The sequence below is a fragment of the Homarus americanus genome, unplaced genomic scaffold (assembly GCF_018991925.1).
Source record: "Homarus americanus isolate GMGI-L3 unplaced genomic scaffold, GMGI_Hamer_2.0 scaffold50468, whole genome shotgun sequence".
In the NCBI taxonomy this organism is placed as follows: domain Eukaryota; kingdom Metazoa; phylum Arthropoda; class Malacostraca; order Decapoda; family Nephropidae; genus Homarus; species Homarus americanus.
This window is the reverse complement of record NW_024756308.1, coordinates 20,315-35,920: the sequence shown is the minus strand read 5'-3', so window position 1 is coordinate 35,920 and position 15,606 is coordinate 20,315. Positions and strand designations below refer to the sequence as shown.

The 15,606-nt window shown below is 43.4% G+C and overlaps 1 protein-coding gene across 1 annotated transcript; it reads right to left on the bottom strand.

Moving 5' to 3' along the window:
* Positions 1 to 670: 670 nt before the first annotated feature.
* Positions 671 to 15,346, bottom strand: LOC121856751. The gene is made up of 4 exons (XM_042352445.1): positions 15,214 to 15,346; positions 1,677 to 1,787; positions 883 to 1,003; positions 671 to 725 (listed from the first exon to the last, which is right to left on the bottom strand). Exons 1-4 carry the CDS (start codon positions 15,344 to 15,346, stop codon positions 671 to 673), a joined length of 420 nt encoding a protein of 139 aa, XP_042208379.1.
* Positions 15,347 to 15,606: the final 260 nt, after the last annotated feature.

The window sequence follows — 15,606 nt, the reverse complement described above, 5'->3', positions numbered from 1 at the left end:
ATCGCAAAAACTTCGTAGAGTGGAACAAACCTGGTCCCATGTCGATGGTTTCTTTAGGAAGGCATTAATTAACCATTTTATTTACGATGGAAAACGATGCAAGTCTACGGACTTGGCGCACCCTAATTAAAAATGCAAGTCTACGGACTTGGCGCACCCTCATTCGCTGTACGCTAGCCAAGCACGAGCGTTCAAACTTTCAGTGGGCACGAACGTGCCCGCGATCACTTGTATTAAACTATATACCAAAGTAAATGCATGTCCCAGTATGTATCATCCGTGGTCTCTTAGTGTGGACCGATACTTTTTTGAGATATGGTACGGACGTTACCGTGATATATAGCAATCTGTTTCTGTTATCTGTCTGTGTTTGTCTATTATGTAGGAGATTAATGAAAGGAAAATTTATAGCCTCAAGGGAAGAAGGACATGAGAGAGAGAGAGAGAGAGAGAGAGAGAGAGAGAGAGAGAGAGAGAGAGAGAGTAACGAAAACAACAATGCACTTTTTACAATTATTTTATTTAAATTATTAAACGATTTTCTTCTCACTTGTTGGTAGAAATAGTGAGAGATTTTCTTAGACCACGTGTGAGAGATAGTGAGAGAGTGTGAGAGATAGTGAGAGAGACTATTCCTACTAGTGTCTCCATTAATCATCTACTGACAGTCTTACTCGACATGTTTGGTGACTGTACGTACGTAAATCCCACTGTCCCGAAACAGTCTGTGGTGTAGAGAGAGATGGAGAGGATACTAACACTGCTACCTGTGATCACAAAACATTGGAAACAACAGCGTAGTTATGATGTGAGGAGGAGGGGGGTGGTGGGTAAGGAGGAGGAGCAGGAGGAGGTGGAGAAAGAGGAAGAGAAGTAACTTACCTGAAGGGAGGCTCAAAGGTGGAGGTGTTGGCCATATTCTGCCAGCCATCATGAGTGAGGATGGTGCCCTTGGTGATCACACACACGGGGGACAACACAGGAGACCCGCCGTGTTCCAGACCTGCAACAGTGTCCTCGATTATTACTTAATCAACAGGTGAAATAATCCGGGGTGTCTTATCCTCAGGTGATCTCTATATTATTTACACACTGAACAATATCTTAGTTTTTCTACGTTATAATTAAATTATGTGTTTCTTGACTTTTTAATTAAATACCAAAGGTGGGATAGAGATAAACAATACAGTACAGAAGGTAATTAAAGGTTAATCCACACAGGTAATACAAGAGAAGGTTGGGAGGCTTGGCACCGCTCCTCACCTGGTCACGAACAACCAGAGCAGCATAATACTAACTGAGGTTAAAGGGAGCCTAAACCACACAGGGCGGATGATTACATAACACCTCCACTAATGGAATGATCATTAGACAGCCTGAGTGCCACTGACTGACTCCAGGGTAGTAATGTCTTCTGTAATCCCATCTTGATCTACAGACTGTTGGTGTTATTTGTCTCTGTTTGTCGCTCATTAGGTTAGTGGGTGTTGGTGCTTCTGATAAAGGAAGAAAAACTCATTGTGGACTTTTAGTTTAACTCCAGAATAGTTCAGCTGATGGTTGAGGCTCTCTAAGGAAGGAGGACCTACTGAGCTCCTTTACTCTGAAGGAGGAGGACCCAGTATACACTTCTTCCTCCTGTTACATATAATAATCATGTGAAGATTGAGACTCACCTAGAAGGGCGACCTCAGCTGTGGGGTGGACCAGCTGATGCTTCATGGGCATGTACACATACGGGATCTTCTCGGAGCCTGAACTGCTAACGAAGTCCGCCACGGAACACTCTGTAAACAAGAAAGATGTCAGCTGGATGTTTCATTACTGTCAACTATACTGTTTAAAATCTGTGAGAGCTCTTCCTTGTAGACTAACTCCAAAAGGTATCTTTACAATTTTGTGTTAGACAATATGACACAACGGACGGAGAATTTTGACAACCCTACCGAGACAACAGGAGTCGCAGTGTTCATTTTTAAATTCATCGGACCTCTCCCTGAAGATACTTTTTGGAGCGAGTTACCGAGAGAACTTGTGTCGTAGCTTTTATGACGTTAGCACCTCTGTTATTGTTATAATCCCAGGGCCCACTTCTCTCTCCCTGTCAATAATCGCTTGGCTGGTGCTTGTGGTGAAGGTAACCACTAATGCTCAAATCACGCCAGACTCTGTGCTTGGAGTCTTCCTTCTGTCTTTAAAATTTACTTTGGGCAACTTTATGATCCAGTCTGTGTGTTTAATTGTTATCATTACCTTAGTGTTCAGTTTGATGTAGGTCACGAGGTAAACTTCACCTTGTAAAACTAACTAAACACTACTAATGAGTATTCGATTCCTTCCTGTTGACACACTTACAGGTGGATGAGAGGCTTTAAAAGGGGCGTTGTTTCCACAGTCTCCTACACAACAATATATTACGTAAGCAAGATAAGACTACCTTGTGTATAGTGTGTTTTACCCCGGGTGGTGAGGTTTATGATAAGCAGGTCGGGGGAGGGAGAGTCAGGTGGTTAGGTTAGGTTTTCTTTACAACACCAGGAACCATCATTGACAGGTGAACCTCCCAACAGTATGTTAATAAAGCAGTGGCTGGAACTCGGTATTCAAAGCGTAGCATATATCATACGCCACAGGTATTTGGGAATAATACCAGACGCTGCGTATTGAAATGTATGCGTATGTGTGGCCAGCACGAGTAATTGAAAATATTTACGCAGCTTATTATTTAAACTATGTTGGCGGGGATTCTAATGGTAAGGGAAATTATGTACCCGAAATTGTATGCAAAAACCTGTCCATATGACGCGGAAAAACAGCTGAATCTATTGTGGAAAAGGAAAACTTTCTAGAAGTATTGTTATAATGAAAAACTTTTGTTGATAAAAGTGTCTTGCTGTTTATGTTGTTATTCAATGTTTCAGTAAATCTAACTTTATGTAGTGAGGATAAGGTAAAGTTACTGCGGGTTATGTCAAGAGAGTTTTATGTCAAGTTCCCTACAGACTCTCTCTCTCTCTCTCTCTCTCTCTCTCTCTCTCTCTCTCTCTCTCTCTCTCTCTCTCTCAGGTCAAGGCCGGCACTTCTCACCAAAAACAACCAATCAATTGATCATTATAACAAACAAGTTAAAACATTAGTAAAGAAACTGTCGCTAAAAACCTCAAAACTCAACCAATTAACTTCTATTAATTTAAACAACACAAGATGAAATAATATGACCAGAAACCAGTGAACGCCAGACGTTAACGGGGCATTAAACATCGTCTGGGGTGGCAATGACCAACAAAAAAATCCCCTTCTTTTTTATCTTCAATGTCCCTGATGTTATTTGCAGTAATACCAACACCTCATACCTGGCGGGTAACCCTTACACCTTGATCCATCAGAAGCACAGGTTAATTAGTGTATTGTGTTCATATTTGATTTTTACATATTGACGTCATTGATGGTTACTTGTATACGAAGGAAAAGGTGATACTCCTTAGTGATGGTGAGTGTGTCAGTATGTTTGAGGTGTTTAGTACCTGTGTTGTGTGTTAATGAAGGATATGTAATGTATGAGACTCCTGATGTATTTATTATTGAGTTGTGTTTTATGATGTATGTATGTAAGTAATGTATGTATGTGGCGACCTACTGTGTAATGGTCAGCAAGCGAGTGCACCCGAGTTCGACCCCCGGATCGTATTCCGGGGTAATGGTTAGCCAGTGCAGTTGGTGAGTTGTCCGGTCTTCTCGGACAATTCCTTGACACTGATTCATGCAACTCGTTCACTCAGGGTGTGGTTGTTGTGTTGACGGCTGCTTCTACACCTTAAACAAATTCACGCCAAGGTGGCCCTAGGGCCGGCCTGTGTGTTGCTGTGGCCGTGTTATTTTTTATGGCACTGATTTACAAGTGACAAATTATCTCCTGTCCTGAAAAATCTGGCGTCAAGTCATTGTGTTTATCCCGAGATCAATTATCGGCTTATACATTATTCAGAAGATCAAAGGATTATCTATAATTGTAGTTTCCGATTATACTGTATATAACCGATCTCAAAGATAATAGGATCATCGTCAGATTTAGGGGGTTGTAAATTTTGTTCCCTCCAAAATACAGCTTAAGCAAATACACCTCAGGTTAATTTTCCATTTACCAACTAGTTCTAATGTCTAAGTTCATATTCAGTATCCAGTTATGACGGTGTTGTGTAGTTGTGAGTTAACTTACGTATGGGCCGTAGTTGAGGCTGTTTTGACCTTATGCTGTATATAAGAATATGATTTGACCTTTGATCTACAGTAGTTAGGTTAGCTCTATGGGTCATTCGTTTTGTTTTACACACACACACACACGCACGCACACACACACACACACACGCACACACACACACACACACACAGTGGGCCAGAGTAGCGTTATACCAGCAGTGTAAACATAATGCACCTGGGGGTAATACCGGCCTTACCCTGACGGTTGTTGCAGCGGGAGATCATATCGGTACTGGTGAAGCTAATTCCCTGTCCCCGCCAGCCTGACCTGTGGACCACGGGGGCAAGGAATATCTCTCTCTCTCTCTCTCTCTCTCTCTCTCTCTCTCTCTCTCTCTCTCCACCCCTGGCCCAGACGTGGTAGCTCTCCTGCGGTGCATCTAATACCTTACACAGTTAATCAAAACCGGAGATTTATTGCTTGCTTTATTTCTTGTATTCACTACACTCTTGAAAAAATGGCTTATTTTCAATGCAAAATTAATCTTATGAATAACAAGGAATCCAATGTATTTTTTATCTGAGTGTTACCATTGACTTCATCTGCTAGGAGGTAGATGCTGTTTGAAGACGCAGGGTGTGGAGCGAGCGGTGTGTAGCAGGTGATGATGGGAGGGCGGTAGAGGGAGCGACGCCTGATGTATCGAGCAGCCAGTGTGATTATACTGCCCGAGCCTTTACTAATAACCGGGTAGGTCCTCCAGCTTGGGCGGAGGAACTTAACTTAGCTGGGAGATGATACACTCCTCTCCTCTCTCCAGCCGCTCGATATTGCAGCTGACACCCTTGACGTACTGTACCAGCGGACATCTAAGACGTATTAGTTGACACCTATCTCCCTAATGATGCATGATCTGATGTCTCTGAACCTCGCGACACATCCTCTGACATCCTTATGCCTCCATACCTGACTTCTTGTCCTCGCCCATTTTGACAAGTTACTCTCGTTTTCATGCCGCCCTCTGATGACGCCTGAGATACTTTCTTCCCTCCCTAAAATTGTCTCCCATCTCCCCCTCCCCTCGCTCTTCCACCCTGACCTGGCACCGCGTAAGTAATAACCTTGTTGGCTGGATAGGCAAAATTATATCTGGGGTCAAACAAACACTTCTCACCTAACCTTTGTGTTTCAGTACACCTTTTTGTCAAATTGGTGACAGAGAAACTTACTAAGTGTTGCAAATAATAGCTAAACGCCATCGCTTGTGCCGCTTTGATAGATAGTCCGCGTGATGCAGCTCATTGTCAACCATTCGTCTCGTTGGTCAGCAGAGATGGGAATAATTGTCGAGGCTACAGTTTCGCTGTTACACACAGAGTGGTTAGGCTACCGGGTGTGGTGTCCAGAGGCACTGAGGGAGAGGTACAGCGAGTGTTGTGTCGGAGCAGTCAATAGACAACGAGCGATCTATTCTTTAATTTAGTGAAGTTCCATAAAGGTAATGGTAGCAGACGTTGTAGGTAGGAGGGAGCAAGGACCGGTCAGGCGCAGATGAATGGATCTTGTCCCTCCGTAGGGCAGCGCCTGGGTGCTCTCGCCACCACGGCTCCACACAGGGAGGCTCAGGCCAAGAACGGCAACCCTACCCGGGGGTGAGGGGGCGGGAGGCGATCACAGGGACGATTACAATCACAATTAAACCTTCGGTACCTTAGAGCTAAGGTATTAGAAAGTCAGGTATTCCCGAGTGATTAATGAATACCTCAAGTGGTTTTGTGTTTAGTACAACACGATACGCAGTGGGAACCTGGTGAATTATATCACATTTAATATTCATGCCTATGTTGTTGGTTTTAAGACAACCTTTGGCTCTTAAATGTATATTAAAGAATTTATTAAACACGGAAAACATAGATTCCATGATGCTTGATATCATAAAAATGCAAATATCAGGATTTATTGCTTCACCAACTTTGCATCGGACTGTGTAGTAGCAAGTTGACTCCACCACTCCTGTCGCAACAACGCTGATAATGTGTTAGTTATGCAGCAAGTATGAAGATATAGTGATACCTAGAGAGATATTATCCCCGTGGGCGTCCAACACTCAACTCTGACCAGCTCCTGTAAACGAAAACAAGAGTTGTGTCTGATGCAGCTTTAACACCTGACACTCACTACAATATTTCGTTGTCTTTCTACTATTGTTTCTCACTGGCTCTGTTGACAGTCTTCTAATGCAATATTACTTTTATTCTTATTGTGACCAACACTCGACTGTGTCTCGTGGGTGTGGGTAGTTAATACAGTGTTCAACATTTTAGGATCCCGGTGCCAGTACTGTCAGAACTACTGCTGAGGGCACCTCGTGGACTTACAGATTAGAGTAACGGGGTTCAGTATAGTGAGATATATAATTTGTATTTTTTCGGGATAATTCTTCTCTCGCAGCTCTTGGCTGTACCCTAGGGCCTCCGATGCTCAAACATTCGATTAAAGTTTTTACTCAAAGGTCAACAAAACACAACCAATCACGGAAACACGGAAATGTTGTAGTGTGCTGCTCTTTACTGTACAGGAGTCAGTTATATATTTGACCATAACAAATCTGACATCATTGTTTAGTAATAAATAACATGGTAACCGGAGTTGTCCTCTTATGTTTCGACAAAGTACAGTTGATCAGAACGGCCACAGACACAACACCCCCAACAACAGCATTATTAACACTGTTTACATAACCAAACCAAATTTCAGCTACTTATGTTAAAACAAAAAAGTTGATGAAACCAAGACAGCCACACAGACGCACAATATTACAGAAGGTGTCCCCGTCTCTATAATAACAAAGGCAGCTCCTACTATACTGTGTGTTCGCCCTTCACCAAAACTAACAACATACGCGAGAAATAAACACCTCACCAGATTTACCTCTATGTTGAAAAACTTCATCGTGTACAGGGGGCGTCCACCTATCTTAGACGTCCGTGTTAATTCTCTGGGCTTATTACATATGCATATCAGATCTGTCTAAAGCAAACTGTAGCCATGCATAGTAAACAGACAGACTGAGAGAGAGAGAGAGAGAGAGAGAGAGAGAGAGAGAGAGAGAGAGAGAGAGAGACTGTGCTTTGGATATGTGTGGTGTCAAGATGGCGGTAGGTTAGGTTATTTACAGCTTATACACTTAATATTACTGTTGCGAACTTGTTACTCTTGGTTCATTGCCAGTATCGTCTAGCTTCATCGTAAATGGGTCGTTTATTACAGTGATGATGGGTCTAAGTACAGCTGCGCCATTTTCTGCAGGTAGACTCTCCCGTGAGGGGTGGGGGAGGCTGTTAATTAATGTTCTTATTTACCTGGTACTATCACGCTACACCTGAGTCTTTATTTAATGATTTTAATAATAATATAAAATTGTCCGTGTGTGTGTCTCTCTCTCTCTCTCTCTCTCTCTCTCTCTCTCTCTCTCTCTCTCTCTCAGGTGGAAGACACAGGGGTATTCTCCAGTCTTCACGTTAGCGTCCTCAACAACTAGGCGTCGTGATAGACCAGTAGTGAAGAAAAGCATGCAATCAAACTCCAGGATCTGTAAGTCGTAAAGTACTTCTGAATGATGAGAAAATGTTCCTACAGCTTTATAACTCTCGCCCCGCCCCAGGCTACTGAGTAATGACTAACCTAAACTAACCTACAGAAAGACCTAACAACCCTCGAAAAGGTGCGACACTTTATACCCGAACTTGATCGTCTCAGTTGCTCAAGTTGACAAGTCTCGAGAGGACGAACCGAAGAGAGACGTTGGGAATCTTGGAAATGATAGTAGAAGAGGTGAATCCTGATCTAGTTGTCGATATGTCACACGCCACCACCACAAAAAGGTCCTGTATTTCATTGTCGTCAGGGTGTCTTGTGGAGCAAATATGATGAAGTGTTTTTTGTCAGGCATAGGGTGTTTGATCTTTTTGTACAGTTTACTATATGAAGCTGTGGACTGCCAAGGACAATTGAAGACTCTAGTTGTAGTGATCTTCAGGTAAATTAGGTTAATGTAACTATGAGTTGTTTACATAGTTCCTGGCAGATTCCTTCGGCTCCAGACTGTTTTAACAAGTTATGAGTTAATTGAATCTTTCCTCATTTTCTTCAATTTCTTGGTAAAATGAAAACTAGAAATTTAGTTTATCTTGTTGAGTGTATGAGTGTGTGTTAATACTGTGAAGGAAGCAGCCTGACGTAAATATTTGTTTATTTATTATTATTTTGTTGAAGGGAAAGACTTGAGGGTTTACGCTGCTGCTCAGGTGTGCTACTTGAGGTGCTTTTACTCATGGCGGAGTGATCAACAGGTCAGCCACGTCACCAACACTACTACTGGCTGTTTGACCCACCTGTGTGAATACCTGTCTTGATGAATTTACTCACACACACACACACACACACACACCCAAAGGTTTGGCAGCCAACTAATGCACCATCCTTGTCATCGCCACCTCCTGCCACCAGCAGCCCCCCACCCACCTCGCGCAGTCCGCCACTACAACAAAATTCAGCCCATAAGAGCCCGCGCCGATAGATATAAGAACAGTACCATCCCATTTATTGTTAAATTAATTTACAACTCCTGATTTATGTACTGTATAGCCCTGTAAATGTATTCAACGCATATTATATCATTATGTCTAAATCAAATGTAAGTCTGTATATGTTCAGCCAGGGGCTGCAACTCTATTAATAAACCGTTTATTATTATTATTATTATTATTATAATTATCATTAATACACATGCACACACACAAACAAAATCATTTCAGCAGTTTCGTCAATCCAAACCGGCCTTTGCTGACCTTACTATTAGTAAATATCTGCGCGTGACAGGTTTCATAGGTCTTTGTTCCTCAAGAGCCGGATCATGAATTTAATGACCTGTTCTTGGTTACTCGCGCTTTAGTGGGGTTAAGTAAGGTCCGTTGTTGTGTGGTAAATATTATAGCGCGGTAGTCTTCCATATCCAAAATGAGAATATTTACTTGTGTTTATTATAACCTAACCTAACCCAGCACGTATTAGCAAACCGGGGGAGATGATGTTTTGCACGGGAAAAAACATTGCTAGGATAGCTTTATACAGTGAACCCTCGATATAATGGACTTTCATCTCCATATAATCAGTTAGATGGGGGTTTCACATCTAACGAACCATTCGATATATGTAATGGACTTTCATCTCCAAAGAGTCCGTTAAATAGATATTTTACTATACCACTGAACAAATAGAAAAAATGAACACCATCTCACAAATAAATAAATAAATAAATAAATAAAATGATGATGATGATGATGATGATGATGATGATACCCTAACATCCACTGTTTAAGACACACCCAGATGACTACTTCAGCGTTAGTCCGGACAACATAGCTAAGGGAGATGGTAACTTGTTGCTATACGGGACAGTTGTTTGGTGCTCAAGTACACTAGTTAGTTATCCCTGGCGCTAACAGTACCACCCGTAGTTAAGGTGGTGTAAACCTGTTGGTGGGGAGGCTGCGGGCTGGGTAAATGGGTGGTCCTGGTTTCTCCCCGGGCTGAAGTGGGTGGTTGTGAAGAGGTCGTCACTTAGTACACCCTGAACACACTCACCTTGGCGATAGACTTCTTTCATCTCCAAACATTCTGTCGTTTGTGTGATCCAGTAATTCATTCTTATCAGTTTGATAATTTTTTACAACATTCATTCATAAACTAGGATTTCTTAGCTCTCAACAGCCTGCCAGTATACGGATGATTTGTATCAGCAGTCAGCTACAACCTGCCAACGTTGCTACACTCAGTTAATACCCTACCAAGGTTCCTGCAGGCGTGGGTCATCAAGGCAGGTGTCATCTGATTTTTACATATTGACGTCATTAATGGTTACTTGTATACGAATGAAAAGGTGATACTCCTTAGTGATGGTGAGTGTGTCAGTATGTTTGAGGTGTTTAGTACCTGTGTTGTGTGTTAATGAAGGATATGTAATGTATGAGACTCCTGATGTATTTATTATTGAGTTGTGTTTTATGATGTATGTATGTAAGTAATGTATGTATGTGGCGACCTACTGTGTAATGGTCAGCAAGCGAGTGCACCCGAGTTCGACCCCCGGATTGTATTCCGGGGTAATGGTTAGCCAGTGCAGTTGGTGAGTTGTCCGGTCTTCTCGGACAATTCCTTGACACTGATTCATGCAACTCGTTCACTCAGGGTGTGGTTGTTGTGTTGACGGCTGCTTCTACACCTTAAACAAATTCACGCCAAGGTGGCCCTAGGGCCGGCCTGTGTGTTGCTGTGGCCGTGTTATTTTTTATGGCACTGATTTACAAGTGACAAATTATCTCCTGCCCTGAAAAATCTGGCGTCAAGTCATTGTGTTTATCCCGAGATCAATTATCGGCTTATACATTATTCAGAAGATCAAAGGATTATCTATAATTGTAGTTTCCGATTATACTGTATATAACCGATCTCAAAGATAATAGGATCATCGTCAGATTTAGGGGGTTGTAAATTTTGTTCCCTCCAAAATACAGCTTAAGTAAATACACCTCAGGTTAATTTTCCATTTACCAACTAGTTCTAATGTCTAAGTTCATATTCAGTATCCAGTTATGACGGTGTTGTGTAGTTGTGAGTTAACTTACGTATGGGCCGTAGTTGAGGCTGTTTTGACCTTATGCTGTATATAAGAATATGATTTGACCTTTGATCTACAGTAGTTAGGTTAGCTCTATGGGTCATTCGTTTTGTTTTACACACACACACACACGCACGCACACACACACACACACACACACACACACACACACACACAGTGGGCCAGAGTAGCGTTATACCAGCAGTGTAAACATAATGCACCTGGGGGTAATACCGGCCTTACCCTGACGGTTGTTGCAGCGGGTGATCATATCGGTACTGGTGAAGCTAATTCCCTGTCCCCGCCAGCCTGACCTGTGGACCACGGGGGCAAGGAAAATCTCGAAAATCTCTCTCTCTCTCTCTCTCTCGTCAATGCTAAGATACTATGCTTAGAATCTTAACAAAAGAAAAACTCATAAATCACTAATTCTTAACCAATCACAGCATTGAGGTATAACTTGAGTTCGAACTTGAGGTGAACTTGAGGTGGATCTTGAGGTGGATCTTGAGGTGGATCTTGAGGTAAAACTTGAGGTTAAGCTTGAGGTAAAACTTGAGGTATATGACTTGAGTAATGGCCATCTTGTGAGTCACTGTTTCTATCAGTGCATCACACAACATCTTCTCAAGCTCACAACCTACAACAGTTGTGTTATTGTGTGTGCGTGTGTGTGTTATTGTTTATGTTATGTGTGTTCAGGATCTCTGCATACCTCTTGCCAGTGATCTTCGTCGGCCGCTTCTGCTTGTCTCCACCCTCGCTTCCAGCACCCAGGTATTGAGAGGGAGTGGGGGAGAGGAAGGGAGTGGGGGAGAGGAAGGGAGTGGGGGAGAGGGAGGGAGTGGGGGAGGGAGGGAGTGGGGGAGAGAGAGGGAGGGAGGGAGGGAGGGAGGGAGGGAGAAGAGAATTAACAAATCTTCTCCCTCATTCTACCACTCGCCGGCAGGCCAAAACCTGACCACAAAGTTATTGGCAAGTTGCCCGTAAACTAAACTAGAAATTATCAATTCCTAACCATCTTCCTCTTGCTGCTGCCTACGTCCTTATTTCAGGGTAGTGTTAGGTTAGGTTAGTTGTGGAGCCGTGTCTTCATCATCCTCGAGAATACACAGTTATCGCCTTGTTGTTGGTTGACACTGACGAATGATGAGATGTTTTAGGCACTGGTGTGATTATAGACTCGTGTAGTGAAGATGAGTGAACAAGGTGTGAGTATATTATGGCCACGTGTGTGTGTGTCACTGTCCAGTACCTGCCACGCCACACACCTACCTGGCCTACACTTAAAAGACTTAGTTTAGGAAATTACTTCGATAATAAATAAAATAAATATAAAATGATAACAGTACACTGGAGACAGGTGTAGTGGAGTCAGCACCCGTAAGTCACACACACACACACACAACACACAATGTAAAAATGACGTTGCATTTCGCTTTCGCATTTGGGGACTTTGTAGCGCCTCACCCAGCAGGACACACCCACACCTTCAATGACTATACGACAGCCTTGCCACACCGGACTGGAGCCTTTGTCATTACTCCTTACTTTAACTGTGTTGCGTGAGAACCGAGCGACACGTATGAGGTCACGGTCACGCCTCCTGGGTCGTCTCATTCATTCAGAGTCCAGGTAGAGTACGAGGCAACAGCTGTGTACTCACCTTAATGTTTATTCACATCCCTCTTTTTTTTTCAAGTGTTTACTCCGTCTTTACTGTTCATCTGTTTCAATGTTTTCATTTTTTTTTCTCGTCAGTAGTGTGTCAGGTGAGGGTAAGTCTTGAGTCCATTGGTTCCTCCTTCAACTTTATCTTCTCCTTGGTCTCCTGTCCCCCCGCCACCTCCTCCCACAGGCACACACGCCGTAAGATCACCAGGGGACTGTTTGCCCGTCACCTCCCTGCAGCTGTTACTCACACTGACGCGGTATTAACAAACTGGATCGTTCCGTTTATCCAATTGTTTCTCTGTTGGAGGTCTGGCGAGTACCTCTTAGTTCGCGTCACCGCCACTAGGGACAATTTTATAGTAACTTCGTCTTTAATCTTGTATTTAATGTTTCCTCGTTGGCTGTGTGTTGTGTTACATTATTCACAGTTCGTCCGTCTGACAGTCTATGTAACTTCCTGTATCTTCGATTCTCACTCTTGCCTTTTCAGTCGTGTATACATATTTTGTCGCAACCAGCAGCTGTACAGGAATTGTTTTTCGTATTAATAAATCAAAGTCTTTTATGAAGATCAAAAAGTATCAACTGATGAAGACAAGGGCGTGTTGCTGAGTCATAGTTTATCAACACATCAAATAGCTTTTATTTAGAGGCTGGTACTTTACAACACATAAGGATTCTTGCTTACTATTTGAATTCGAAATAAAGAGCTTCACCCCAGCTCCTTCACGCTACGAGCTACTGTAAATAAACTGAGGTGGTACTATTACTCCGTTATTTTGTAAGACTTGGCTGTTCTGGCCACCCACCTCACCCAACCTGCTGGACAAGACGACCGGTTTTGAGGAATTTATTTAGCTGGTTCTTCGAGACAGGAGGGAGGACGGCGTGGCGGGCTGACAGGCGGCGCCCAGATAGAGAGAGGCAGCTGAGGATATAATGGACAGTCTTATTGTGTAATCACTCCTGGAGGCGGTAGAGCTGGGTGTATAACTTACGGTGTGTGTTCAGGTGAGAGATCAGGTGTTAACATCGAGACGATATTGACGTAACAACACTTAGGTAACACGTCAGGAGGCACCGTAAGGGCAGATTATACAGTATATCAGTAACAAGATTTTCTGCATGTGATCGTCGTGGTTTGGGCTTAGACACTACAGGTTTTTGTGAAGAGTTTTCCTGTAATTACCATCCTATTTTGACCTCCCGCGGGTGATGGCTCAGAGAGAGTTAAAAGGAAACGTAAATATCGAAACCTGAATAACTATACTGTACTCTCGTTGTTTCCAAGGTTCACTGTGTGTCGTCTCTGTGATCTTGTCTTTGAGAGTATTAACCACTTTTCCTTAACTCTACTGTCCTTTTGTGCCCTATATCATCACCCCTCACCTCCCTCCTCACCTCTCAGTTCATCAGTCTCACCCCTCAACCCCCCTCACTCCTCCTTCATATATCTCAGAGGTGGATGCTTGGTCTCCTAGCCTCCCTTAAGGGTCGTGGATCAGTGCCGGAGGTGATGGATGAGGTGGGTGAAGGTGGGAGGCTACCGCTCTCAGGCCCAGGTAAGATCATCCGTCTACTACGCCTTCCACCACCACCACCACTACAGGTCGAACTTTTAATTCTCTCTCTCTCTCTCTCTCTCTCTCTCTCTCTCCTTAATTACCTATACATATACTCCTGATAACACCTTTGCCTCTGACACCGGTAAAAACAATGTTATCTATTTAACACCTAATTTAATAATCGGAAAATACAGATATGAATAATAACAAAACAAAAATTTAGTGGATAATTAAAAACTAAACTCTCGTGCGTGATAAGATGGAGTAAAGATTATACAGTAGGTAGAGTCAAGATTATAGGGGGAAATAATCACCTCCCTCTAGCCTGTATCTGTGTGCGTTTGAAACCTATAATTACGTCTTTTAAAGAACCGCGGTCTCATTAGCATGCCGTTTAGACCTCGCCTAATTAACCAGCGGCGGTAATTAATCTCCCTCGGTGCCGGAAAGCTGTTTGAGGATAATGAAAGCTGGGAAGATAACGCCCAGGTCTACTTCGGCATGAGTCACGTGAACCTTGATTGATTGCCAGTGGGAGATGGAGAAGAGACGATAAAAGGTGAGGAAAAGGGAGAGAGAAGAGACATGTATGGGAACAAATCGGGAAGAAGAAATGTCGCGAGAGAGAGAGAGAGAGAGAGAGAGAGAGAGAGAGAGAGAGACCTCAGGTATGTTGTGAGTGATACTCGACATCTCCTCCTCCTCCTGCTCCTTCTCCTTCTCCTTCTCCTCCTCCTCCTCCTCCTCCTCCTCCTCCTCCTCCTGCTCCTCCTCCTGCTGCTCCTCCTCCTGCTGCTCCTCCTGCTGCTCCTCCTCCTGCTGCTCCTCCTCCTCCTGCTCCTCCTCCTCCTCCTCCTCCTCCTCCTCCTCCTCCTCCTCCTCCTCCTCCTGCTCCCTCCTCCTGCTGCTGCTGCTCCTCCTGCTGCTGCTCCTCCTCCTCCTCTGTCCTGACTGGTCCTCAAGTGTTGGTCCTCCTATCTATTTTCCTGAAGTAGAGGTAGAAGTTTAAAGGTATTACTGTGCGCGCGCGCGCGCGCGCGCGTGTGTGTGTGTGTGTGTGTGTGTGTGTTAAGCAAGACGTACAGTAGAACAATTACCGTCTAGGGTGGCGATACAGGTAGTGGAGTCATCCCTGAAAGTGGGCGTGGTGGGCGGGCACTGGCACGGGCACCCTTCCCCCGGGCCCATCGTCACCACCCCGCCGCCCTCCACACACCCACACTCGCCCATATCTGTCAACACACACATCTCTAATTAGTGACTCAGGTGATAACAAAGGTTAGGTAATGTACAGATATCAAGTTATTTAAAGATTGATTACAAAGGTTGAAGTAAAAGATATGATGGTAATATGATTCATGCATTTAATATGATAAACAAAAACTGAGGTGTTAAATATTTTACTAACACTTCGTTAAATATAGTAAACAAAGCATCAGATATGTAGATTTTTACTTAAATATTAATATCATAAATAAGTGAAAGGAATA

Bases quoted from the DNA above. Each gene is read 5' to 3' on its own strand.
- LOC121856751 (XM_042352445.1), bottom strand. From the start codon at position 15,346: ATGGGCGAGTGTGGGTGTGTGGAGGGCGGCGGGGTGGTGACGATGGGC. The intron at 1,788-15,213 runs GTAATTGTTCTA...TCTTGTTTACAG, and splicing joins CTGTATCGCCACCCTAGACG to AGTGTTCCGTGGCGGACTTC. The intron at 726-882 runs GTAAGTTACTTC...TCTACACCACAG, and splicing joins ACCTTTGAGCCTCCCTTCAG to ACTGTTTCGGGACAGTGGGA.